General features: G+C 43.5%; 1 protein-coding gene across 2 annotated transcripts in view; it reads left to right on the top strand.

Moving 5' to 3' along the window:
- LOC138981931 (prominin-1-like) overlaps positions 1 to 27,760 on the top strand; it is a 92,187-nt gene that overhangs the window by 24,921 nt on the left and 39,506 nt on the right. For both annotated transcript variants that reach the window (XM_070355105.1, XM_070355106.1), the window contains exons 6-12: positions 12,053 to 12,148; positions 12,329 to 12,462; positions 16,261 to 16,332; positions 17,422 to 17,485; positions 18,828 to 18,904; positions 20,746 to 20,828; positions 25,047 to 25,220. In XM_070355105.1, coding sequence (XP_070211206.1) covers positions 12,053 to 12,148; positions 12,329 to 12,462; positions 16,261 to 16,332; positions 17,422 to 17,485; positions 18,828 to 18,904; positions 20,746 to 20,828; positions 25,047 to 25,220 — 700 coding nt within the window. The remainder of the gene's footprint in view (positions 1 to 12,052; positions 12,149 to 12,328; positions 12,463 to 16,260; positions 16,333 to 17,421; positions 17,486 to 18,827; positions 18,905 to 20,745; positions 20,829 to 25,046; positions 25,221 to 27,760) is intronic.

The following is a 27,760-nucleotide window of genomic DNA, read 5'->3' on the forward strand; positions in this document are numbered from 1 at the left end:
ACAAAACAACCTTTGACAGAACTAAATGAGGCCGAGAAAGCTCAGGGCCTATCTAGGGTAGAAAAACGAGTGTTGGAGAGTGTCCCGAAAACCTTAAAGAAGAAGGCTCAGTTGCTTTTGGATATAACCAAGGACAGCTCTGACATCAAGTGGAATGCTCAAGGGCAGCTCGTGTACCAGGGGCAGACAGTAGAAGGAACCAACATGGCTGATCTGGTGAATGATGCTCTCCGTTACCGTAAAACTGCGCCTGATCCTCAAGGGTGGGAAGTGTTTGCAAGAGGTTTAAAAGCGGTTAATATCCTTCGTGAACTCATTGGTCACACAGGGCGATGGGAGTGGATGCACAAAGAGGGGGGTGATAGAGGAAGACCACCCACCAGGACAAAAAGAAGAAGAATTGTGAGTCCTTCCTCAGCATCTCCTTCTGCAGAAAGAGTATCATTCCCTTCTCCATCACCCAAGAAGAGGACGTGGCTATCTTATTCTTGAGCAGAATGCCAGTGGAAAAGAAGCTGAGAAGCTGCGACGTCGATATTATGGAAGTCAACTCCCTGGAAGTTTGGGTGGAGTGGAGTCTTTGAGAAGAACCACCAGACAAGAACAAAAACAAGAGGCGAAGCCATCAAGGCTCACGTAAGAAATCGACAAACAGTAACACAAACTCAATCACTCCGTCACACATACACACACACACACACACACACACACACACACACACACACACACAGAAAGAGCATAGGTGAAACTGTGCAAGAAAGCGAGACACTAGATCTAGATCTGTCTGTCTGCATGTAGCCTACTTACAGGACACGACTGCCAACTAGTCTCGGCGCGCTCAAAATAATAATGACCGAGACTTTCAGTACTTCCTTCGCGTGACGTCTAACCCTCTTACGTCATAATGTGACGTCAATGTAATGTGACGTCTTCAAATGTTAGAGTTTCTACCACAGACATACACACACACGCACGCACAAACACACACACACACACACACGCACAAACGCACAGACAGACAAAGTTACGATCGCATAGGCTACACTTACGTGAGCCAACAAGTTGAAAAGTGGTTGACATTTCAAGACACCTATACACTACACAAACCTGTGCGGCGAAAGTTTACTCGTCGTCGTATTATCGTGGGTGGCATAGATCACCAGTGGCAAGCAGATTTGATTGATGTTAGAGCGCTGAGAAAAGACAATGACGGGTTTACCTACCTACTCACATGTATTGATGTGCTGAGCAAACACGCGTGGGTGGTGCCTTTGAAGGACAAAACAGGGACCTCTCTGGTGACAGCCTTCAAAAGCATTTTTGCCCGAGGTCGTCAACCCCTGAGACTGCAAACAGATAAGGGTAGCGAATTTAAAAACAAGGTGTTCCAGGATTTTTTGGACAAAACAAAGGTACACTTTTTTTGTGACAGAAAATGATGACATTAAAGCCTCAATGGCGGAGCGCTTCAACCGTACTTTGAAAGACAAACTGTGGAGGTATTTCCCCAGAACAAGTTCAGTGAGGTATGTGGAAGTCTTGTCTAAGCTGGTGCGTGGTTACAATCATTCCTACCACCGCAGTATTAAGAAAGCTCCCGCTGACGTAGCCATCGCTAATCAGGAGGAAGTGTGGCAACGGTTGTATGGTGGTCCAACTCTCTCCAAACCACCTAAACTGAATATAGGAGACCGTGTGCGAATCAGCAAGACGAGAAGAGTCTTTAAGAAAGGTTATATGCCTTCTTGGACAGAGGAACTCTTTACCATCAGTCAAGTCAAGACAACCACACCCGTGACCTATGTGCTGAAAGATGATCACGGAGAAGAACTGTTGGGGACTTGTTATGAGCAGGAACTGCAGAAAGTGGGGGAGAAAGAAATATACCGCATTGAAGCTGTTTTGGAACAACGCCCTGGAAAAGGCAAACAAAAAGAGTATTTAGTCAAATGGCTCGGCTATGACCCGTCATTCAATTCTTGGATCCCACAGACGGCACTGACCCACTACACGGACTAGCTTCAGTGGTTCTGATGGAGGAAGCTCAGAAGCTTACTACGCCTCTGGATGAACCAGACAGTGTTGGCGACCAAGAACATCCAAGCTGTGGCGTGTATTTGGACGTCGTGTCCCTCGGAGCGAGATTGTCTTCCTTTGCCAGATGCTCCTTATTTATGTGGTGATTGGAGTGTCTCTGTTCAATCTGACGCGTGGACACGGGGCAGACAATTTGTGGGTAGCCCTACTGGGAAGTTGTCTCGGCTACGTGCTTCCTAACCCTTCCATTGATCCACCCTTGGCACAGTAACAACGTCTTCATTCATCATGTTCTACCTGACACTCCCCAGCAACAGCTCCTTGCAGCACTACCCTGACAACAACGCGAGTCATTTTTTTACCAAGCTTCCTCAGGCTGTAGATCTCAATGGAGAGTACGAAGTGGGACTGGCTGAAATTCAGTTTAGCAACAACTATTTGAACGTACGCGAAAGAGATGTGTATTTTCATTACAGGGAACCAGAAAATAACCAGGGTGATGAAAGTCAAACCATACGCGCGGCCTTACAGGAGGGGCTGTACGAGTCCAATAAGTACTTTGTCCATGCGCTGAACAAATTAGTGGGAACGTTGATTGGAGACCAACCCAATAAAAAAGGAAGAATGAAGTTTTACTACAACCAAGCCTCCAAAAAAGCGAGTGTGACTCTTTATGAGGAGGGTGCTACCTTCCACATGAGTCGTAGTTTGCAGGATATCCTCGGGCTACCTTCACCGATTATAAGAGGACCTGCGCACCTTGATGCAACACGCTTCATGGATTTGAACAAAGAGTTTAAAAGTATGTTTGTTTATTGTGATCTGGTGAGCCCCCGACCCGTGGGAGACGTCATGGTTCCTCTACTGCGAACTCTTCCTCCCATCGACAAAACCAAGGAGACAGTGCATTATATGTTTAAAAAACCTCATTACATCCCTCTGAGTCGCTTTCAGTTCAACACGGTGGAAATGCTTTTAACGACGGACACGGGCAAAGAGATTTCATTTGACAGTGGGCACACGATCGTGACGCTTCATTTTCGTCGTAGACGCACCGACCATTTGTAGAAGATGGTTCGTCTAACCCCTTTCCAGGGCAGTGGAAAACTCTACGAAGATTATTACTGCAGCCAGGTCGGTCACGGTCTCCCCGTGTTTGTAGGAGGAAGAAACTACAGAGGTCATGGTATTGGCAATCTCTTAGGGGGTATTGGTCGAGCCCTAGTACCTCTTTTGAAAAGTGGTGGAAAAGCTCTGCTGAAAGAGGGGGCTAGGACGGGCATGCAGGTGGCTCAGGATGTGCTGTCTGGGCGTAGTGTTAAGTCGTCACTCCATCAGAGAGCTACCAATGCAGGGAAGCGCTTGTTTCACCAAGCTGTGGGTCGAGTGACAGGCACAACAGCCGGGCCACTTGGAGAACCTGCAAGGAAACGTATAAAATCATCCACACCACGCCACCAAGGTCAGACTGGGAGGCAGAAGAAGAAGAGAAGGAGGGGGACAGCAGCTGATATTTTTGGATAAGCATCATGGCACTTGCCCACCCTCAGTCATGTGAAAGTGTACATACTGGACTGGATTTGTTTTCTGTACCCCCAACACAGACAGCTGTGCAGGAGGGAATGTTTGTAGAGTATCATCCTCTGGCTACTCTGGCCCCAGGAGCCCCTATTGAGTTTACCATCAGTGGTGCCACATCCGAGTACCTGGATCTAAGCAACACGTATCTCCATGTGCGAGCTAAAATCACCAAAGCAGACGGAACAAACTTGGATGCTGACTCCCATGTGGCTCCTGTCAACTACTGGTTGCACAGCCTGTTCTCTCAGGTGAATATTAGTCTCAATGATACTTTGGTGACCAATTCAGAGAACACCTACCCCTACCGTGCCTACCTTGAAGCCACCCTCAACTATGGACGAGAAGCCAAGAAAAGTCACCTCACCAGTGCCATGTATTACCGAGATAGTTCCAACCATCTGGATGAAACAGGCGGGGATGCCAACTGGGGTTTGAAGGTACGTCGTGAGCAAACCACGAGGAGCAGAGAGGCAGACATGATGGGGCGACTTCATGCCGACATCATGCACCAGGAACGCTATATGAGGTGAGGTGACTTTTCTTGGCTTCTCGTCCATGGGCTGGGTGGCCGAGTGGTAACGCACTTGCGCTCGGAAGCGAGAGGTTGCGTGTTCGACCCTGGGTCAGGCCGCAATTTTCTCCCCCCTTTCCTAACCTAGGTGGTGGGTTCAAGTGCTAGTCTTTCGGATGAGACGAAAAACCGAGGTCCCTTCGTGTACACTACATTGGGGTGTGCACGTTAAAGATCCCACGATTGACAAAAGGGTCTTTCCTGGCAAAATTGTATAGGCATAGATAAAAATGTCCACCAAATACCCGTTTGACTTGGAATAAAGGCCGTGAAAGGTGAATGCTCGCCTAATAGGCTACTGAGCTTTACTGGCCGATGTGAATGCGTTATATATTGTGTGTAAAAAATGTCTGTTTGTCTGTCTGTCTGTAAAAAATTCCATTTCAAACGGCAGAAATTAATATGTAAGCGCCTAGGGCTATATCTAGATTAGGCGCATAAAAATGATCACAATAATAATAATAATATGATGAACAGAGTGGACGTAAAGATCAGACTCATTCCCTCCAAGAACATCTTCCACCTGATGTCTCCTGACCCCTTTCAGGGTTTCCGCACTGTCATCACACATGCTTCCCTGTTTGTTCGCAAAGTCAAGTTGAACCCCGCAGTGAGCCTCGCTCACGCCAAAGCGCTGGAAAAAGGTACGGCCAAGTATCCTTTGAAAAGGGTCGTGGTGAAGACTTTCTCCATTCCCACAGGCAACCACAGTGCTGTGCAGGACAACTTGTTTCTGAGTCAGACACCCAACCGCCTGGTGATTGGATTGGTGGACAGCGCTGCTTTCAACGGACAAGCCTCACGCAATCCCTACCACTTCAAGACACAAGGATTGTCCTTTCTCAGCCTGTACCTAGACGGGAAACAGATTCCCGGCAAACCCCTGACACCGAACTTTGAACAACACCAGTATGTGAGGTCATTCTTCAGTCTCATGACGTCTACGGGTCTCACCAACAGAGATGCAGGATCTTACATGGAACTGCGTGATTTTGAGTTGGGGTATGCTATCTACAGTTTTGACCTGAGTCCCAGTCTTCTGGATGGAGATCAGTTTGAACTGGTGAAAAGCGGTGCCCTGCGTCTGGAGCTGAAGTTCAACGAAGCTCTTCCAGCGCCTGTGATGGTGATTGTGTATGGTGAAATGGACAGTATGATCGAGATTGATCGCTCTCGCCAGGTCCCGACCGATTTTGCACTATGAACAGCAAAGACATTAGCCGAGTGTTGGGGAGAGACATTCATACCCGACGTGTGTTTCGAGGTGTGTTTCCTAGAGACAGACTCCCACGACAGGTGAACCCGCGACGTCCAAGTGCTTTTGTCATCAATACAGATCGCAGTACAGGCCCGGGAGAACACTGGGTGTGTGTCTGGTTTGATGGACTTGGACAAGCGGAATATTTCGATAGTTTTGGTTTACCACCCGTGCACCCCGCTATTGAAAACTTTATGCTGAAACACAGTTCAGCCCACGTATACAACCCACGTCTTTTGCAAGACTTGACGAGTTCAGCCTGTGGCTTGTATGTATTGTACTATGTTTTGATGAAAAGCCGCGGCGCCAGTTTATTTCGAACGCTTCGTGTGTTTTCCCCCAACAGACTTTGGGGTAATGATCGAAGAGTATGGTTTTTGGTCCAACAGCTGAGAAGAAACTGAGGTCGTGTGCGTCGTCTTTTTTTAGGTCTGTAAACGGTTTTATTCATTTTATTGGGTGTGTCTTGTGTGTGTGTGTGTGTGTATGTGTCTATATGTTACAGTAAATTCTCAAAACCAGGAAATTTGCGAAATCCCTGAAAATTTCAGTAAATTTGTGAATTTCCTGTTTCACTCGGGGATTTCACGAATTTCCTAAAAATTCTAGGAAATTTGCGAATTTCCTGTTTTCAAGGGGCAGGAAATTCGCAAATTTACTGAAACACATTTGAAGAGAAACAAGTGCTTTGTTGGTTGCTTGTGAACCATTTAATGATTCTGATTTCCTTATATTAATGCAAGTTATACACTCATATCTCTCTCTCTCTCTCTCTCTCTCTCTCTCTCTCTCTCTCTCTCTCTCTCTCTCTCTCTCTCTCTCTCTCTCTTATACTGTCATGTTTCCTAAAAATGTTTAACATAAAATCTGAACGAGTAAAATTAAAAGGTACATTATGACACTCATCTCTCTCTCTTAAACTGTAATTATTTCATAAAATTGTTAACATAAAATCTGAACGAGTACATTAAAAGGTACATTGTAACACTCACACCTCTCTCCTATACTGTCATTTGCGGCCAGCCGTGGTAGAACAGTCCATTATGATACAAGATAAAAACAAAACAAGCCGGGCATGTACAGCACAGACATATGGCACGTAATAATTTATAAGCATTCGCTTGAGTTCATGGCCCTATTATTTCTCGTTTTATTATTGTCTCATGTTTAATTGAATAAAACCGTGTTTAAACCAAGACATAATTATGGCAATGAAAAGACTCTTAAAAATTTCTTCATTGTGCGTCTTATTTATTGGTGCAGGATTGGCTGCTGTGACATCTTGAGTTGCAAAGTATTTTGGCTTTGTAGCACTTGCATCGATTTGTTTTACATTTTGTCGACCCTGCACAGCTGCATTTCACAAAGCCTTGCCCGCCTGATGCTGACTGTTCTATCACGGCTGACCGCAACGACACAGCCTTGTCAAGAGAGACATCTTCTTCGGTTAGCAATCTCTGCGGACATAAATCAAACTGGTTTCGAGAATATCCGCCATGTAAGATACCAGCCTTAACCGCAATCGTGTAGATGTCTGTTTCCACGTCCCTGTGTAAAATCACACAAAGTATATTTCTTGGATCTCCTCTGCCACGATCCACTAGAGGCACGGGCACAGCGACATTATCACCAACTTCTCCAGCTTTCAGGTCCACCCGACTTCTCTTCACCATTCGCTGTGCTTGAGACATTTGACCAGAAAAAGCATCTGCTCGACACCGTTTGATCTGATAACTGCGAGCATCCAACATTTGTCCTGGAACATCTGCGATGACCGGTGTGTCCATGCAACTAGTAAGTGATTGCGAACCGAAAGCTGGATCGCTTGATTCAGAAGGAGTTGTGTTTGATCCAGAAGGAGCTGGCGGGTTTGAGAAGGAGGTGGAGGGTTTGATTTTGAAGGAGCCTGAGAGTTTGATTCCGAAGGAGCTGGAGGGTTTGATTCTGAAGGAGCCTGAGAGTTTGATTCCGAAGGAGCTGGAGGGTTTGATTCTGAAGGAGCCTGAGAGTTTGATTCCGAAGGAGCTGGAGGGTTTGACTCTGAAGGAGCCTGAGAGTTTGATTCCGAAGGAGCTGGAGGGTTTGATTCTGAAGGAGCCTGAGAGTTTGATTCCGAAGGAGCTGGAGGGTTTGATTCTGAATGAGCCTGAGGGTTTGATTCCGAAGGAGCTGGAGGGTTTGATTCTGAAGGAGTCTGAGGGTTTGATTCTGTAGAAGATGGATCGCTGGATTCAGAGGATGGCTGATGCAAAACCAGTGCCAGGAGATCTTCTTCAGTTTCCAAATTCTTCAGGACTTCAAAGAGTAGAGATGATGTTTTGAGCCCAACACTAGCCTCGCTGCCGAATAGTGCTGAGTAGGGGGATCGCTTTATTCCCGAATGATGGGAAGAGTTTTTATAAAACTGCACAAACTTTATCCCTGTTGCCCAGTCTTGAGTATGGTTGTCCGCCAGCCAGGCCACCAGCATGTCTTTGATGTCACCATTTGCTCTTTCAACCGATCCCTGGCTTTGTGGATGTCGCGGCTTCCCGTGAACTAATACCAATGTTGGCCAAAAATCTTTCAGTTCTGAAATGATGTTGGCTGTGAACTCAGTGCCGTTATCGCTTTGGAGAATTGCAGGAGCACCGATCACGAGAAAGATGTCAAGCAGCTGGGCTGCAACCTCTACAGCGCGTTTGCTCCTAATAGGCCGGAGGACGCAGAACTTAGTGAGATGGTCTTGATACACCATGATCCATTTGTAACCGTTGCTTGGCATGGACTGCATGTCAACAAGATCAACTTGTCCTCGTGATGCAAATTCCTTGCTGATGATCGGACGCACAACTACACCTTTTGTCATGGGTCTCTTTATCTTTTTCTGACATTCCTCGCATAGTGACTTGAAAAGCTCGAGCGATTTGGTACTAATGTTTGCATATTTCCTTTGTGTTTCTTTGATCATTCGATCACGCCCACCATGGCCCGTCGAGATATGAGCGCGCTTGATGACGTCGAAAGTTTCCTCGATGGTGACATAGTAGACAGGGGTTTGTTCAGCACAACTCCTCTTCTTAATGAGCTTTTCAACAGGACCACACTGGAGAACGTCATACCTAAAAACACAAATACAAAATGTGTGGTAGGGCACTCGATCCATGCATTGGTAAAATATGTATTGCGTATGAAAGCCTGTTTTGTTTTTTCAGAGTGACAGTGACAGACAGACACAGATAGACACAGACACAGACAGAAAGCCACCCAGCCAGCCAAGCTAGCAGACAGGCAGGCAGATAAAAATAGCGACAGTGATATAGAGATAGAGAGAGAGACAGAAAGGCAGACAGACACAGACAGAAAGACACCCAGCTAGCCAGGCTAGCAGACTGGCAGGCAGATCAAAAGAGCGACAGTGAGATAGAGATTGAGAGACAGACACACATAAAGGCAGATAGAGACAGAAAGACAGCCAGAGCAAAGAGAGAGAGAGAGAGAGATAAAGAGAAAGAGAGAGAGCGAGAGAGAGAGAGAGAGAAAGAGAGAGAGAGAGAGAGAGAGAGAGAGAGAGAGAGAGAGAGAGAGACGGAGCAATAGACATACAGAGAGACCGACAGAGAAAGATAAACTCACTTCGCCAGGTTATAATATTCCTGTCGACTTTTGGTTGCGTTGTTCACGGCTGCAGTCTTGACATCTTCCACAATCTTGTTATATTTCGACTTTGGGATTAAACAATATGTTTTATTTTCCTCACGTTGTCTGAAAAGTTCTGTGGTGAACTTCAGTTCAACATCTTCATTGCCTGCCATCCTGTTGGGCTGCCTATCAGCAAAATGAACCAAACGCGAACTGAACTGCAAAGGCTTATGGTCTGTCAGATTTGGTAGTTCAGGTGTGAGCTGTTTTTACATGAGTTTTCGTAATCCCAACACCACAAACTTCTTATAACTTATTTTCACTTTCCTTTCATGTGGCTGGCGTGGCGGGTTGGTAGTGTGTCGGACCCAAACATTGAAGATGTTCGGTTCAAATCATGCTCAAATCAACTTTTTTTTTCTTCTAACAGTAATATAAATCTATCCAAATCACAATGTAAAATAAAGAAAACGGACTCTTTTTTTTAATTTTTTTTTACGAATTTTACAAATTTACTGAAACGTTTTTCATTGTTCAGTAAATTTGTGAAAAAATGGCATGCTCATTTCAGGAAATTCGCAAATTTCCTAGAATTTTTAGGAAATTCGTGAAATCCCCGAGTGAAACAGGAAATTCACAAATTTACTGAAATTTTCAGGGATTTCGCAAATTTCCTAGTTTCGAAAATTTACTGTAACATATATAAGAAGAAGGGGAGGAGTCATCTCCACCACTTTCATCTCGTACCCACCAAAGTAGAGAGAGGGTTAGAAGAGTGCTAGTAAGAAAAGAGAGGTACACAAAACAAAAAAAGTCATGATGGAGACGTCCAGTCCCTCTTTAGAGCAGCTGTTGAAAGAATTGGAGGCTGGTATTCTCAAAGTTAAAGTTCACATGCGAAACAGTTTGTTCTTGATGTTTGTTAGTGAGTTAAAACGCGTTGTTTGCAAACGCCTTGAAGAAAAAAAGAGAGAGAAGAAAAAGACTATCCAACACGGTGGACTGTTGACGCCATTAGAGCCGTCGCAGAGAAAGTCTGGGAACACCTAAATCGAGACAAAATTCTTAGTCGTTGGAATGTAGCCTTACCCAAGACACATCCAGACGGGCTCTCCTGGTGGTGTTTGCGGGTTGTTGTGTGGAAGTGAACAGAAACGACAACGTTTCGAAAAAGGGTTATCACTCATGTGACTGAACAACTGCTCTGTGAGTGATGCAACAGAGTGAAAAACGGCATAGCATCCCACGTGACCTTAGGCTAAACCAGTGTGGACCCGTTGAAACCAGAATAAACAAGATGTACATGAGCCGCGAGTGTGTATATAAGACAGGACGGATGTAAAAAGACCACTACAGAGGATTTTTGCGGAGTCGACCATGTCTTCAGGGACCATGAAGCAGCCACCACAGCCGGCTACACTCTACCCGCTAGGTGGAAGCCTTTTTACCTCAGTAAAAACGTGGAGAGGGGCTGTAAAAATCCATATTCGCCACTATGCTGTTCCCGCCAGCACCAAAGGTGGGCGTGTTGTCCCCACCCAAAGAGGAGTCACCCTGGACTTGAAAAAGTTTCAGAAACTGCTTAGAGTGCAGAAAAAACTCAAAGAAGACTACCACCAACAGGTATCTTCTCTGTCACCCGCAGAGGAGAAGGAGGCGGAGAAACATCTAAAGAATCACACAGAGTGTCCGCCGTCAGACTACTACCACTCAACACCATCAACCACAGCCACGGATTCGACACAAAGCGAGGAATACCCTCAGCAGCGACCCCTGTATTCCACATGTCCAGTTTACTGTCCTGTCACAACCGTAAATCCTCTTCCTGTGACACCAAAAAGTGGTTATGAAGTTGACAACTAATCCGGGGACCACCTCGTCCCTTTGAATTGACAATCATGTTTTGGCTTTTTGTTTTAATGTATGTGTATGCAAAATGTTAATTTTTTTGATTTTTAATATTCAAAAGACTGCTGTCACTTTTATAATAAAATGATCATATTGAAAAAGTTAATAACTATGTGTCTGTATAATTCTTGAATGCTACCGTGAGCAGTTTTATGTATTGTTTTGTTACTCTTTACGTCTGACTTTTTACCTTCTTGTTTGGAAGTACTTGTGTAAACGTGCGCACATGTGTGTGTGTGTGTGTGTGTGTGTGTGTGTGTGTGTGTGTGTGTGTGTGTGTGTGTGTGTGTGTGTGTGTGTGTGTGTTTGCGCTTATATTTTATTTCCACCACACATATAACCCTACCTCTTACATAGTCTATCAACAACAAAATAAAAACAAATAAAAACACCGCAACAACAAAGAAAATAAATAACAAAAACAAAATAACACCTATGTTATCTGGTGTACCTATCAAAACCTTGTGTGTGAACCCCGCTGCCGGCAATCAAACAGAGGGAGGGTCAATTACTGTCATTACTCCAACCGCGATAAGCATCCACCTGCGTTAAGCACCCAATAAAAAAAGGCCGGGGAGCAGTAATCCTGTCATTACCCCAGCTGGAGTGGTCATTAGTACCGAGCACCCTGTCTGTACAGGCACATGAAATCACATGGCAAAATATAAAACGCAATAAACCGTTTAAACGCAATCCCTCTTTATCACTACTTAAACACAGGCACCTTAACCTATAACCTTATGGACCCTATCCCTGCGGATTTTGGGGGCCCTGCGGAGGTCCGGTTTATACCTCTTCCTTACTACTGGCATTGCCATTGGCACGCTGACAATAGTTACAATTTCTATATCGATGTTGAGTTGTATTTGAATGACAGGCATTGCCACGCTGAAAATAGTTACAATTTCCATATATTGATGTTGATTTGTATTTGAATGACGGGCATTGCCATTGGCACGCTGACAATAGTTACAATTTCTATATCGATGTTGAGTTGTATTCGAATGACAGGCATAGCCACGCTGAAAATAGTTACAATTTCCATGTATTGATGTTGAGTTGTATTTGAATTACAGACATGGGCACGCTGGTGGGAGCGCCGGTCAGGGATGCAGTCATACAAAAAACCCAAATCATGAACGCCGCACACAATCTTCATCGGTTCGCAGAGGGTACGCTTTGAATTATCTTACTTCTTACTGGAAATCCACCCCTCCCCCCGCTACGCAGAAAGTACGCTTTAAATTATCTTACTTCTTACCCGAACTATATAAAAGTCAGTGTTGAGTCGACGCTCTTCGCGACCTGAGTTTGTTGAAAACATTGACCCGTTCGTTTTCATGCTCATGCAGTCTCCGCAGAGAGCAACAAGACGTTGCAGATGATGTCTGTAGACCTGGAGTTACTGAAAGACCAGATAAAAGCATTGAACAACGTCACCCGAAATTTGCCGGGTGGCTCTGCTGTCTCTCTACCTTCACCACAGGTGGGTGGTACATGTTTGTCGTGGGTATTGCTAAGCCTAGAGCGTGGTTGACCGGCTCGGGTTCGTTGGCAGCTGAAAGTTGTCGTGGGGGTCGTGTGTTCGTTGAACTGAAAGTTAATAAAGCGGATTGGGAGAGAGAGTAAAAGAGAGAGAGAGAGAGGCCGTGCGTGCGAGTGAGTTCTGGAAGATGACAACAACATTTTATGCGAGTGTGTGTGTGTGTGTGTGCGTGTGCGCGCGCAAAAAACAAGCATCTGTTATGTGAGTATCACAGCTTCTTGATCATATAATTATTAGGTTAAGGATAAGGATATTTTACGTCATCCTAGCATGAACGGACACATGCCCGTCTACACTAGGAGACATATACGCACACACGCACACATGCACACATACCTACACGCACTCACGCACACACACACACACACACACACACACACACACACACACACACACACACAAACATATATACACACACACACACATCCAGATCCAGAAGATGTCTCAGAGAAAATGCACGAGGTGAGTTAAGTTGTTGTTCATCATGATGGTGATGACGAGGATGATGAGCTTGTTACCAGGGGAAACCATGTTACGCGAGTGATATTTCGTTTTCTTTAACTGGGACATTTTTAACCATAGCAATTGTTTTCATAAAGCAGTACTGTTTCAAACATATCCTTTGCTGCAGAAAAAGAATTAGAAATACTTGCAAACTTTGATTGTCTACGTTCATTGTATTACAATCATTTAAAAATACATCACTCGCGTAACATGGGAAACCAGAGGATGTGACATGAGTTTTAATTATCAAGTAGATGTGCAACGCCAAGGCACTGCATACCCCTGCGAAAGACACCTCTCTCTCTCTCTGTCTCTCTCTGTCTCTCTCTGTGTCTCTCTGTCTCTGTCTCTCTCTCTTTCTCTCTCTCTCTCTCAAACACACACACACACGAACACACACACACACACACACACACACACATACCCCAAGTTACACACGTACACACATACACACTCACTCACACGCACTCACTCACTCTCTCACACACACTTCATACACACAAAACACCCCCCATACGCACATATAGACAGACGGACATACACACCTTTACAAACAAACACACACACATACACTTACGCACACGCACAAACACACACCCACCCACCCACTCTCTCTCTCTCTCACTCTCTTTCTCTCTCTCTTTCTCTCTTATACAAACAGACACACACACACACACACACATGTACATACGCACGCATGTACGCATGCACACACCCACAGACACACACACACACACACACACACACACACACATTGACTCACACAAATCTCATACACACAAAACACACACTCATACGCACATACACGGTTGGCCTAGTGGTAAGGCGTTCGCCCCGTGATCGGGAGGTCGTGGGTTAGAACCCAGGCCGGGTCATACCTAAGACTTTAAAATTGGCAATCTAGTGGCTGCTCCGCCTGGCGTCTGGCATTATGGGGTTAGTGCATGCTAGGACTGGTTGGTCCGGTGTCAGAATAAGGTGACTGGGTGAGACATGAAGCCTGTGCTGCGACTTCTGCCTTGTGTGTGGCGCACGTTATATCTCAAAGCAGCACCGCCCTGATAATTATGGCCCTTCGTGGTCGGCTGGGCGTTAAGCAAACAAACAAACAAATACGCACATAGACAGACGGACACACACACCTTTACAAACAAACACATATACACACTCATACACACACAAACATACACACAAACTCATGCACACACACATTCACACACACACACTCTTTCTCCCTCTCTCTCAGTCTTTCTTACACACACCCACAGACACACACGCACACACACACACACCCCCCAAGTTACACACGTACACACATACTCACGCACACACACTCACTCACTCTCTCACACACACTTCATACACACAAAACACACCCCCATACGCACATATAGACAGACGGACATAAACACCTTTACAAACAAACACACATACACACACACATACACTCACGCACACGCACATACACACACCCACCCACTCTCTCTCTCTCTCTCTCTTATACAAACAGACACACACACACACACCCACACACACACACACACACACACACACATGTACATACGCACGCACACACACACACACTCACCCACACACACACACCCCCAAACACACACACACACATTGACTCACACAAATCTCATACACACAAAACACACACTTATACGCACATAGACCGGCACGGTTGGCCTAGTGGTAAGGCGTCCGCCCCGTGATCGGGAGGTCGTGGGTTCGAACCCCGGCCGGGTCATACCTAAGACTTTAGAATTTGCAATCTAGTGGCTGCTCCGCCTGGCGTCTGGCATTATGGGGTTAGTGCTAGGACTGGTTGGTCCGGTGTCAGAATAATGCGACTGGGTGAGACATGAAGCCTGTGCTGCGACTTCTGTCTTGTGTGTGGCGCACGTTATATGTCAAAGCAGCACCGGCCTGATATGGCCCTTCGTGGTCGGCTGGGCGTTAAGCAAACAAACAAACAAATACGCACATAGTCGGACACACACACCTTTACAAACAAACACATAATTATACACACTCATACATACACAAACATACACACAAACTCATGCACACACACATTCACACACACACACACACACACACACACACTCTCTCTCTCTCTCAAACACACACACACACACACACACACCCACACACACACACACACACCCCAAGTCACACACACACACATACACACACTCACTCTCTCACAAAAAACTTCATACACACAAAACACACACCCATACGCACATATGGACAGACGGACATACACACTTTTACAAACAAACACACATACACGCACACACATACACTTATGCCCACACACACACTTACACACACACGAGTACAGACTCATGCACGCGTGCGCACACCCACACACACACACACACACACACACACACACACACCCACACACACAAATACACACACACACCACGCACATACGAGTACAGACTCATGCACGCGTACGCACACACACACACACACACACACACACACACACACACACACACACACACACACACACACACACACACACACACACACACACACCCAAACAGTAACACTAACACATGTGCACAAAATGAACACAAACACACACACTGCGCGAGAGAGAAAGACTTCAGGATCGAGGCATGACGTCATGATGCATTAATTGACGTCAAAGACTTTCGACCGTGACGTATTCTTTTTACGCGAGCTTTATCCATAGACTTGGAAACTACGGAATTTCTACCCGTCCAAAACGGCCTTGGGTGGCGTTTGCTGAAAAAATGGGGGCGACTATTGCACCCACCGTATTTTTGTTAGTATGGTCCCAATTTTTGGTGAACTTCTATCTCCAACTGTAGCACGTAGCCGGGCACAAAGAATCCTTCTTTATCATGTATTATTCGGTATGCACATTTCTCAAGTCGATTACAGTACTTATAGCGTTCACGGGATACCTCCAGCTTCGCTGGGATAACTTCTTTTTTTTAAGACAAAAGTCTATGCGTCGTTTTCATTGAATGTCTGTATCATTATCTAACTGGAGTATTAATGACAAAAGTAAAGAGAATACATTCTAGTTGCCATTTAATATACATTATAATCATTTAAATGACTGAGAATGCATGTCACAAAATGGTGTCCAGCTATGTAGAGTAACTCCTTTACTTATACATGTATTAACACAGGTCTAGTGATCGGTATAATTATAATGTACTTCTGGTATTGACAAATGGACTGCAGGTTGACTTGCAAGATGCGCAGAATGATTTCAACAAGATGGGCAATCTTGATCTCCTAGGTGCTGTTGACGAGGCGAGTTTAAACACGTACACACCCCCATACCGCACGCACGCACGCACACATGCGTACAGACACACACACACACACTCCTGTACAACACACACACACAAACACGCGCACGCACACACACACACACACACACACACACACCACACACACACACACACACACATACACACGTGACACACCACACACACACACGATGTGAATTGTTTTATTTGAATAATCCTTTCGGTGCCGTGACAAATCGCGGGAAAAGCCAAGGATATAAGAAAGGCATACAAAGAAAAATCGAAAAAAGGTGTGAACAATTGTCCGAATAATTCCTTACTTCATTACAATCATTATTTTGCAACATGAATCAACACCAATTTCACCCGTCTCAGCTTTTGCTACCCTACCCCAAGACCACATTTGTTAATGCGATAGGGGGTTGCGTAGTTCTCAATATCTTAGATCTACCTGGTAGGCTTTTACATGGGATTAGACCACCCCTCCGACGGGCGCAGTGGCGTGGTGGTAAGACGTCGGCCTCCTAATCGGGAGGTCGTGAGTTCGAATCCCGGTCGCTGCCGCCTGGTGGGTTAAGAGTGGAGATTTTTCCGATCTCCCAGGTCAACTTATGTGCAGACCTGCTAGTGTCTTAACCCCCTTCGTGTGTACACACAAGCACAAGACCAAGTGCGCACGGAAAAGATTCTGTAATCCATGTCGGAGTTCGGTGGTTTATGGAAACACGAAAATACCCAGCATGCCTACTCAACGAAAGCGGAGTGAGCTGACTATGCTCTCGATCAGAGTATAGTGTGGGGAACCCAAATGGGTAAACGAGCTCACACGTAACCAGAAAATTCTGGAACGCTGAAGAAGAAGAAGACCACCCCTCCGCTTGGACACAATACAAAAAAAAATCAAAACCATCCTGACTGCTGCCTGCACATGCAGAATGGGATTTTTATTTTATGATTTAATTTTGCAGGTTGACACTCTTGTCGGTTTAGACATTAATTATTGGACACTACGTGCCTTTGAGGAATCGAGTGAGGTAATGAACCGAGCGTTTTTGAAGTGGTTATGACAAGACTTGTTCTCACTACGCAGGCAACAATGAAGGTGGATGACATCCCACAGAAGGTTGACAATTATTCACGAGACATAGTTGAAGGTGAGAGAGAGAATGGAGTCGATCAAATTGGGTCTGACCCAGTCTGTTGAAACAATTGTTATTGTCTCATTAATTGCATTCGCCGAGAGGTTGTGCTGAACTCATTTATGCTCCATTGTGCCTCGCATTGCTGAAATATAGCGCCTTTTGTCCTGGTACCCCTTAAAATAGACGCAAAAACCTCTTGTGTTCTACTGCTTATGCGCTTAACACCTGCATCAGTAGAGCTGACATAACACAAGAGATACGCTAGATAGCAAAACAAAACAACCTGTTCTGGATAGATAAATGAGTTGGCTTTCTCCTCGTTTGTAAATGTTGCCAAGTTAAGCCTATTCTGAATTTTTGTCGATTTTTTTAATTGGTACATTACGTTTTTGTCAGGTCGATTTTGGGGGTACCCTGACTTCGGCGGCGGTCACGTGATATACCTACAACAGTAATCTTTGATCTGAAAAGTGTGCCCGGTAGCCAAGTGAAGGGCCTGTACTGGCATATACAGTTTGAATGAAATGACACGGCAATGTTTTAGTTGGGGTACGAAAATGGGTGCAATAATTTGTTTGCTCAGTTTATATTAGATTATGAAAGAACCATGTGAACCAGTGATGTTTTCTTTTGTAAATCAGATACTACAGTATTTCTGCTTTACGAAAAGCTATTTTTCAAAAACAAAACTACATATTTAAATTTTGACCAGTTTCCCCCCTTTCTGTCACCGGTACTGAAGAACACCTTATTTCAATGTTGCCTTCTTTTGCATTTTCATCTGAGTGTCCTGTGATTGTGTGATTTTGTTGTGTGCGTCTGTTCGTTTCAAGGACATATTGTGATAATAGGTCCAGTCTTAAAATTAAATCTTCATTTTTGTTGAATAAAGTTTAGTTCTGTTTGGGTCAAGTCAACTCTCTCTCTCTCTCTCTCTCTCTCTCTCTCTCTCTCTCTCTCTCTCTCTCTCTCTCTCTCTCTTTCTCTCTCTCTCTCTCTCTCTCTCTACTGTCAGGCTTTCCTGAACATACTTTGTGTGTGTTCTTGGATGTTATCGTGCATAAACAAGTTCTGAAATTTGTTATGTTTCTTATTCATTTGTAACCGAACTACAGGTGACATTTACATATAATTATGTAAGTTTATCCTCACCAAACCCAATACAACCCCCCCCCCCCCCCCCCCGAAGCAAGCAGACGTATACAAACAAATTCAATTGCTTGCTGTCACTACCACCACCACCATCACACGTACTCTCACCATATCCCCCTTTCAAACAATCACAAACAAACCAACAGAGAACACACACAAACAACAACAAGGAGTCAGATTGTTTCTTTTTATTTGGTTTCAGACATAAAGGGCAATTTTAACGACAGCCAGAAGACCCTGAACGGATTCAAGGATGCCATCCAGAAGATGAAAGACAGTGTCAGTATGTTAGCGACGGGAGGTCAAGCGACGTGTTAGATATCTTCTGCTCTCTAAACTGAAATGTTCCACTTTTGAACACCCTTTCTGTAACCAGTTTTGAGCACATCGAGACATAGTGCATGATTGTACGGTACTAGCGAACGTAGCCCACAACGATAACTACTAGTTTTTAAAGGACCACTTCTGTTTGAAAGTGCTTTTATTATTTATGATTATTGACTCTCCTGAGTAATCAGAAGATTCTTAGTATTAAAGAGTGTTATGTTGTCTGTAGATAGAGAGAACAAGTATATATACATGTATATTGTTGAAGTGTACTCGGAGGTACAAGGACTGGGTGGCCGAGTGGTAACGCACTTGCGCTCGGAAGCGAAAGGTTGCGAGTTCGACCCTGGGTCAGGGCGTTAGCAATTTTCTCCCCCCTTTCCTAACCTAGGTGGTGGGTTCAAGTGCTAGTCTTTCGGATGAGACGAAAAACCGAGGTCCCTTCGTGTACACTACATTGGGGTGTGCACGTTAAAGATCCCACGATTGACAAAAGGGTCTTTCCTGGCAAAATTGTATAGGCATAGATAAAAATGTCCATCAAAATACCCGTGTGACTTGGAATAATAGGCCGTGAAAAGTAGGATATGCGCCGAAATGGCTGCGATCTGCTGGCCGATGTGAATGCGTGATGTATTGTGTAAAAAAATTCCATCTCACACGGCATAAATAAATCCCTGCGCCTTGAATATGTGCGGGTCATATATAAATTGCATTAAAAAAAAATTATTAAAAAAAAAATAGAAATAAATCCCTGCGCTTAGAACTGTACCCACGGAATACGCGCGATATAAGCCTCATATTGATATTGATATTGATATTGATGTTAAGGTTTGTTGGTCTCCAGACATGTCCCAAGTCTTGTTGACCCAAACGTCAATGGTCCTTGTTAACTTTGATCAAATAATTTCACACAAAAAGCCGCCAGTGTACATCAAGAATGAATTTTTTTTTTAAATCCCACTCAAGGAGCTCGGTGACTGTTGATTGTTGCACGTTGGTAGGGGAAGGGCTCCTAATACGGACCACTTTTTGTTTCATGCTGATAACTAGCTTGTTTTCTTGCGAAGAAGTTTCATTTTGTGTTTGGTAGTTCTTCTCTCTCATGTTAACCGTTAGGCCTAGTTAGAGTGAGTTAGCTTGGATAGATATTCAGAAAAAAATAAATACAGAAAAAATCACAAATGGCCTGGGCGCGCAATATGGACCAGTGAAGAGGCCTTCAAGAATCACTGTTAAAAGCCCCCTATACTTCAAAATAACATGATACAACTTAGTGTGCAAGTCAGACTAATAAAACGTGCTTTAGATTTATCATTTTATGTTTCAGGTTGAGGAGAGCATTATTTGAAGCACACCAGGAAACTAAAGAAGCTTATCAAAAACGGAGTGAAAACAAGTGAAATTATCAACTACCACGAAAAGAAGATTGTTTTTTTGGGGTTTTTTTAAACTCGAGGGCTAGTTATAGGTTATTTTCAGCGAGCTTCTTAATAAATTATTGAAAATAGCCTTTAGCTTTTATTTTCTTCGATTTGTTTGTTGAAGGTGGTCACACACATAATCTGATATTTTGCTATTATTTTTTGTTTGCAGTGGAAACTCGGTGTCAACACTGCTACAATGTAACAAATACGGTCTAAGTTGTCATATATATCAATGTTCGTGTGATGACATCTTTAGGACTGTGCCCTTTAGCAATTGCTCCCCCCCCCCCTTCCCTTCTTGTGTTATCATCGTATTTTGCTTCATCACTGGTTGATTTATTACTCTAAAAATTAACGTGATTCCAGGCACTAAAAGGTGTTGGATTGGACGACAAGAAGAAGATTTTCAATTCATCCAAGGAGTATATTGACCAGGCCCAAGAGAAAACGTAAGTTTGAACTTTGTTCACCATCTATGTGAGTGTACAGTCGGCTACGTGTGTACCAATAGTAAGAATTAGTTTAACTTTACATAGAAATACGTGACAATCATTGAACAGGGCGCAGGCTTTGCAAAACCAACCTCAGAGAAGGATTGCGATGGCAGTTTCCCGTCTGCTTGTTTGTTTGTTTTCTCCAACAGCAACGCAGACTTTGAAACAGTGGACCGCATTTTATAAATTCTGTTGCGCTTTTGCTGAGCTTGGTTGGTTGACGAGGTAACGAAGGCATTAACACATAACAAATTCAACCAAGTCTGACTTGTCGCAAGGGCGAAATGCCACTCATGGCTTGACATGGGGGGGGGGGGGGGGGTGGTGGGGGTGGGGGGCAATTGGCTTACGCGACGATTTGGGAGGGGGCGACTTTGGAGGCGGCGATTCAGTCGGGAATCACATGCCAGACGTAATACTAATAGTCTGAGGGAGGTACCAGAAATGAACTTCCCATTTCGCCCCCGCTTTGATTTGAACGACGTCATGCTCTGCGTATTTCCAACCGATATAAGCAGCATCATATCCATCCTGAACTCAGGTCAAAATGAGCTCGGCTCATTCTCTCCCTGACAGGATGCCTTAAGTTTCCTTGTCTGGCAAGGAAACCGATATTATTTTTTTTTATTTTTTTTTTTTTACATATTTAGAGCTTTTTGTAATGTATTATTGATATAAGCAGATTCGCGATCGTCGATAACGATTTTTCATGGTGTTTTGTAATTTTAAATTACAAAGGAATTGATATGTAAGACAGTTTCAAGCGAGCTATTTATCGCGGCTGTATTTACTGTGCAAACAACTCTAAATATGGCAAAAGTGTCACGTGATAATCAACCGTTTGGTTTCGGCGCTCACTGGAGCAGACAATTTTTTCTGTAACCAGTTGACAGTGATGAAACCATATATTACGGTCTCCTTCCGGCAGCAGTCCCAAAATGTCGACTTGTTTTGACCTTAGAACGATGTCTTTATCATAACTGTGAAGAACAGAACGGAGATCACTGTCGAAGTCGGCCAATCTGCAATCATTTTCGTCCCGCGAACACTGATCTCAAATTTAGATCAGTGCTCGCGAAAACCATATGGGAGATAACTCTGTATTCTTATTTTGATAGATTCGCGAAGGGCTGTAGCGTCCGGTCAGAGAGACAACTGGCAATAAGAAGAATAGAATAAGAATAAGAATATTTTATTATCTCATAGAGAAATTCAGGCGTGGTACATGACAATAATACAAACAAGACATTGATTTTACATAAAACATATAGCACTATATAACAGGGCAGGTTATAAAAACACCTCCCACATAGCAGTGGAGCGATGATTATCAGAATGCATCATATCACCAACACCCGAAGTGACAAATCGCCCCAGTCTATACCCGGAGATAAAGAAATGTTGAATTATCCTTTCGAAGCTGAGGTATCTAACGAACATTACAGAGTCTGAGAGAAAAAAAATACCTCATGTCCTTGCGTAGTTATAATAAGGAATCAACTTTCGTCACATAACTCAGGCTTCAGTTCGGGATGAAAGTTCACAAAAAGTTGGGAACTTAAAGGCACAGTAAGCCTCCCGTAAACCATCACAGTACAAATACCCTTCCATTTGAATGCTCACCAAACGGGAACATCCTAGCTGCCCTACGTAAAGAGCGAGCAATTTTCAAATAATTAATTTTGCGGATTGTCTCAGAGACAATCGGACCGTGGTGCGTTTTGGCGCTAGACCTAACTTTTAAAATCTAAATAATAAATTGACAGCTTGTTACACAAACATTCTTAAACCATAAAAGAATTCTTTTTTCATTAAGACAAGATCAGTACAATTCGAAGTTTTGAAAGTTTGAAAAAAGAAAAGCCCGGAAGCAGGGTCACGCAATGTCGTGGTTCTCGTAGCAGACGACGGTTTATACCTATCGCCAGTTCCTCTCAACAGTCAAAAGCCATGGCTAGAGTTCTTGTGAACCACAGCCGTTTGTTTCGTGCATAGTCAGAGGTACTTAATAACGTGCTATAGCTCACAGCGAGTCGCATTCAAATTACTAACTGACGACTACATTGTGAAAAAGGGAAACTTGATCACACGGGTTCACGATGGCTCAGGGGTAAGATAAACAACGCAAAAATAAATTATTTGAAAATTGCTCGCTCTTTACGGAGGGCACCTAGGATGTTCCCGTTTGGTGAGCGTTCAAATGGAAGGGTGTTTGTACTGCGTGTAAAAGCCTGACAGTATATGGGATGGTTTACGGGAGGCTTACTGTGCCTTTTAAGAAGATGTTTGGTGGCTTGATGTCCGAGGGGCGGCATATCGTCTTCTGCTACATCTTTTATCGACCAAAGCCGAAGACCTCAGTTTATGTAATATACCCATGTGTGAAGATGTGAATTAGTTAGCTTACGTAAATACAATAATATACTTCATTGTCTGATAAGTTTTAGAAATTAGTAATGAGGCTGACAACAAGACCACTGAACACGGTCAGCATATTCTAACATAAAAAGACTTTTATATATAGTAAACGTTTCTCTATCACAATTGGCATAGCAAGTGTCATTTGAAATGTAAGATTTAAAGTGTTAAAATGTTAAATATATTGAATACGCCTTGAGACGCAATACATGGCCCAGTCCAATGGAGACCCACGAGAACCTCTGGGGGCCGGCAACGTCGCTGCGGGCAGGTTTCACAATCTTCAATCACAGATTTCCTTTTTTTACCACAAAATCAGTTTTGACAGAGACCTTTAAAATTTTGTGTTTATAAAAGCCTGACATCTCCTTGTACGGAAACATTTAGTAAAAACTTTAATTCGCTGTCTCAGATGCGACCAGGCATGTACGTGGGATAAGACCAACCGGCAACTGTCGGACTGCTTTCAGTGCAGAATTGGATGTTTCATAAATCAGTTTTTGTATTGGCACCGGTGGCTTTTCAGAAATTCGTTCATTTAAAAGATCCAACTCTTCGCAGAAAGCAGCCACACTGTCGATATTTGGTACGTGGTCAAGTGTAGGGGTTTTCTTATCTGATGCAAAAAGCCTAGACAGAGCTGCGATAGTGGGTGGAACTTGTTTTGACCTTAAGGACTGTGCGTTGCAAGGTACATGGGAATTCAGCTAAATAGCGTTCGAATACATCGCGATAATTCCCCCATATTGGACCCCGATAGAAACGGGACCAACCATTTTCGATGCCAACGTATTGCACAAAATCGAAAGGGGGTTCATGCTTCTGCCGTCTGCCAACTTTCTTCGATGCCATCACATTTCATGACATTGACAATTGGATGCATGCTTCTGTCGTCTGCCATCCTTCTTCGATGCCATCCCATTTCATGACAGTGACAATTGGATGCATGCTTCTGTCGTCTGCCATCCTTTTTCGATGCCATCACATTTCATGACAGTGACAATTGGATGGATGCTTCTGTCGTCTGCCATCCTTTTTTGATGCCATCACATTTCATGACAGTGACAATTGGATGCATGCTTCTGTCGTCTGCCATCCTTTTTCGATGCCATCACATTGCACAACCTTGACATGTGGGTGCATGCTTCTGTCGTCTGCCAACCTTTTTCGATGCCATCACATTGCACAACCTTGACATGTGGGTGCATGCTTCTGTCGTCTGCCAACCTTTTTCGATGCCATCACATTGCACAACCTTGACATGTGAATGCATGCTTCTGTCGTCTGCCAACCTTTTTCGATGCCATCACATTGCACAACCTTGACATGTGAATGCATGCTTCTGTCGTCTACCAACCTTTTTCGATGCCATCACATTGCACAACCTTGACATGTGGGTGCATGCTTCTGTCGTCTGCCAACCTTTTTCGATACCATCACATTTCATGACATTGACAATTGGATGCATGCTTCTGTCGTCTGCCATCCTTTTTCGATGCCATAATATTTCATGACATTGACAATTGGATGCATGCTTCTGTCGTCTGCCAACCTTTTTTGATGCCATCACATTGCACAACATTGACAATTGGATGCATGCTTCTGTCGTTTGCCAACCTTTTTCGATGCCATCACATTGCATAACATTGAGTCATTGACATGTGGATGTGCATGCTTCTGTCGTCTGCCAACCTTTTTCGATGCTATCACATTGCACAAGATTGACAGTTGGATGCATGCTTCTGTCGTCTGCAGCAATCTTGGAGGCCTGGCTATGACGGGAATACAGTTCCTGGCTGTCTTCCTGGTGCTGTTCGGCACTTTGATAGTGATTCTGGCCTACAGGTTCAACCTATCCACCCTCAGAGCGACAGGCAACGAAGACAAGGGCATGATAAAGACAACGCATGGAAGCAGAATCATATTCTGGTAATGTGGCAAACCCCATCCAAGTGTCAAGAAAACTCCCCCTGCCCCCTAATAGTAGTACACGGTTGATGTATGAAGTGTGGATGTTTGTGTGTGTGTGTGTGTGTGTGTGTGTGTGTGTGTGTGTGTGTGTGTGTGTGTGTGTTTGTGTGTGTTTATGTGTGTGTGTGTGTGTGGGGGGGGGTGTCTGTGTGTGTGTGTGAATTTTATTATAAGTTATTTCCGAACATCGTTTTTTAGCACTGTTACATACACTATGAAATAGGTTCAATCGGGCACACTGCGCTATATTTCAGTGTCACTTCTAGGGAAAAATCAATGCCCGTTAATATAACGCGTTAGTAGTGTTCTTTTTCTGAAACTAGTAGAGTATAAAGTGTTTAGTATAAAGTGTTTACTTTCAAGGATGTAAGAGAGCTCTTCATCTTGAAATCCATGTATACATGTATTACGTTATCATTAAGATTCATGCTTTGTTAGCACTAAGCAGTTGTTTTAATCAGTCTGGTTTTCTCTTGTTTTCATCTTATGAACATTCTAAATGTTAGACTAACTTATTGTCTTGTACAGAATAACAACTGTGTGAATGGTGCTATACTGAATGAAAGAGTGTGACATGAAGTTCTTGTACATCATTGTAAAGAGTGTGAATGACGTTTTAGTTTAGATGTCAAGCGCTTAGAGCAAGCCTTTTTAACGAAAGTTTTTGATTTAGCGCTATATAAATGTTCTTATTATTATTATTATTATAAATCCCCCGACACTTGTCTGATTGCAAAACAACAGCGTCACAAGAATCCAGAAACACTCACTAGGTACTCAAAAGTGATTTTTCAAACTCCAGAAGTAAAGGTTATAACTTGCATGGTCTTGTAGATCTTTTTATTCTGAGCACAGTGATGTACATTTGCATTCTGTATGTGAATTAGTTTAGTAGTTATGTACATTTGAAAAGTGCAATTTTAGGCCTTTAATTTAAACTCACTTTTTTCAAGAATAAGAAATCGTAAACTTTGGAGCCTCACTGTGAACCCAAAACAAGAAATATGAAGCTAATTTTGAACAGATTACCTCTCCATATCTAAGACTTTAAGCTCAAATTTTTTCCAAAATTTACTCACTACGTGCTTACAGCTAACCCTTCCCTCCCAAACTTCAGGACTGTTAGAGCCAAGAACAGTTTTGTTGCAAAGTCAATCGAAATTTGCAATAAGTAGTTATTTAGGTCTTGCGGTCCAGTGAAATGTTGTTCAGGAAATGTAATTTAGAGTGGGAGAAGGAGAGAAAGGAGAAGAGAGAGAGAGAGAGAGAGAGAGAGAGAGAGAGAGAGAGAGAGAGAGAGAGAGAGAGAGAGAGTGTGTGTGTGTGTGTGTTATTATTACTATCAGTCAGTATTATAATATTGGCATAGAAAGTACTTATACATGTCATGACACTGATACAACTGTACATCCTCTCTTATGTTATAACCTAAATATATACCAAGATGATGTGATATTGTTTAAATCTAGATTCACTTTTAAGCAACTGTTAACATATATTAACTACATGCGCCTATGAACCCGCGTGAATGCTTGTGACGTACTGTGATATGAAGGGAGCAACAGAGTAAGGGAGAGAGAGAGAGAGAGAGAGAGATGTGTTTTGATATTATTATCCTAATCTTAATTATTATGATTTTATGTTCTTACGTTTTATGTTGTAATGCTGTGATACACCACACCTGAGTTTCTCATCTTGAGACAATAAAGTGTTCTATGTGTGACCATGTGAACAAACGGTACCCTTGTGCTATCGTGGGTTGACTTTTTTTTTTGACATCACGGTACCCCTAAGCTATCGTGGATTCAACTATTGTGACATCACAGTACCCCTATGCTATCGTGGATTCACTACTGTTTCCGAGACTATTCTTTCTATGTGTTGAAATGGTCTGGCGGAATAGCCGATTCTGTTATTTGCATAGGTAAAATTTCTGTCTGTTGGTACTTGACACCCCTTCAGGCTGAATTCATTTTGATGAATGACGCGAGATCACGCGAGATTTGTTCCTGTGATTTCCTTTTTTGGACAATTCTCTGGACATCGGACGTATTTTTTTGTCGGGCTGATTTTTATAGCGCTGTGTTCGGTGTTGCGTGATGTGTCTGTCACAAGCCGAAGATAGAAACTAACTGAGATGTGAGCGTTGTCTTGCGGAGTGGGCGGAATGTGCGACGGGGTTTCGTTAGATTAGGTTTCGTTTGGATTGGGTTTCGTTAGATTAGGTTTCGTTTAGATTGGGTTTCGTTAGATTAGGTTTCGTTAGATTAGGTTTCGTTTAGATTGGGTTTCGTTTAGATTGGTGTGTTTTTTAATTGTTTTTTAGGTTGGTTTTTGTTTACTTTGTTTGTTTAGATTAAAGTTTCATCGGGTCTCTTGTTTTTTTTAGATCATATCTTTAGAGTGGGGATTTAGAGTGTAGTTCTAGAGTATAGTTTTAGAGTATTGTTTTGGTTTGTTCTGGTTTTAGAGAGTAGGATATATTGAAGGAGTTTTTG

This window comes from Littorina saxatilis, linkage group LG12 (genome assembly GCF_037325665.1).
Source record: "Littorina saxatilis isolate snail1 linkage group LG12, US_GU_Lsax_2.0, whole genome shotgun sequence".
Taxonomy (NCBI): Eukaryota; Metazoa; Mollusca; class Gastropoda; order Littorinimorpha; family Littorinidae; genus Littorina; species Littorina saxatilis.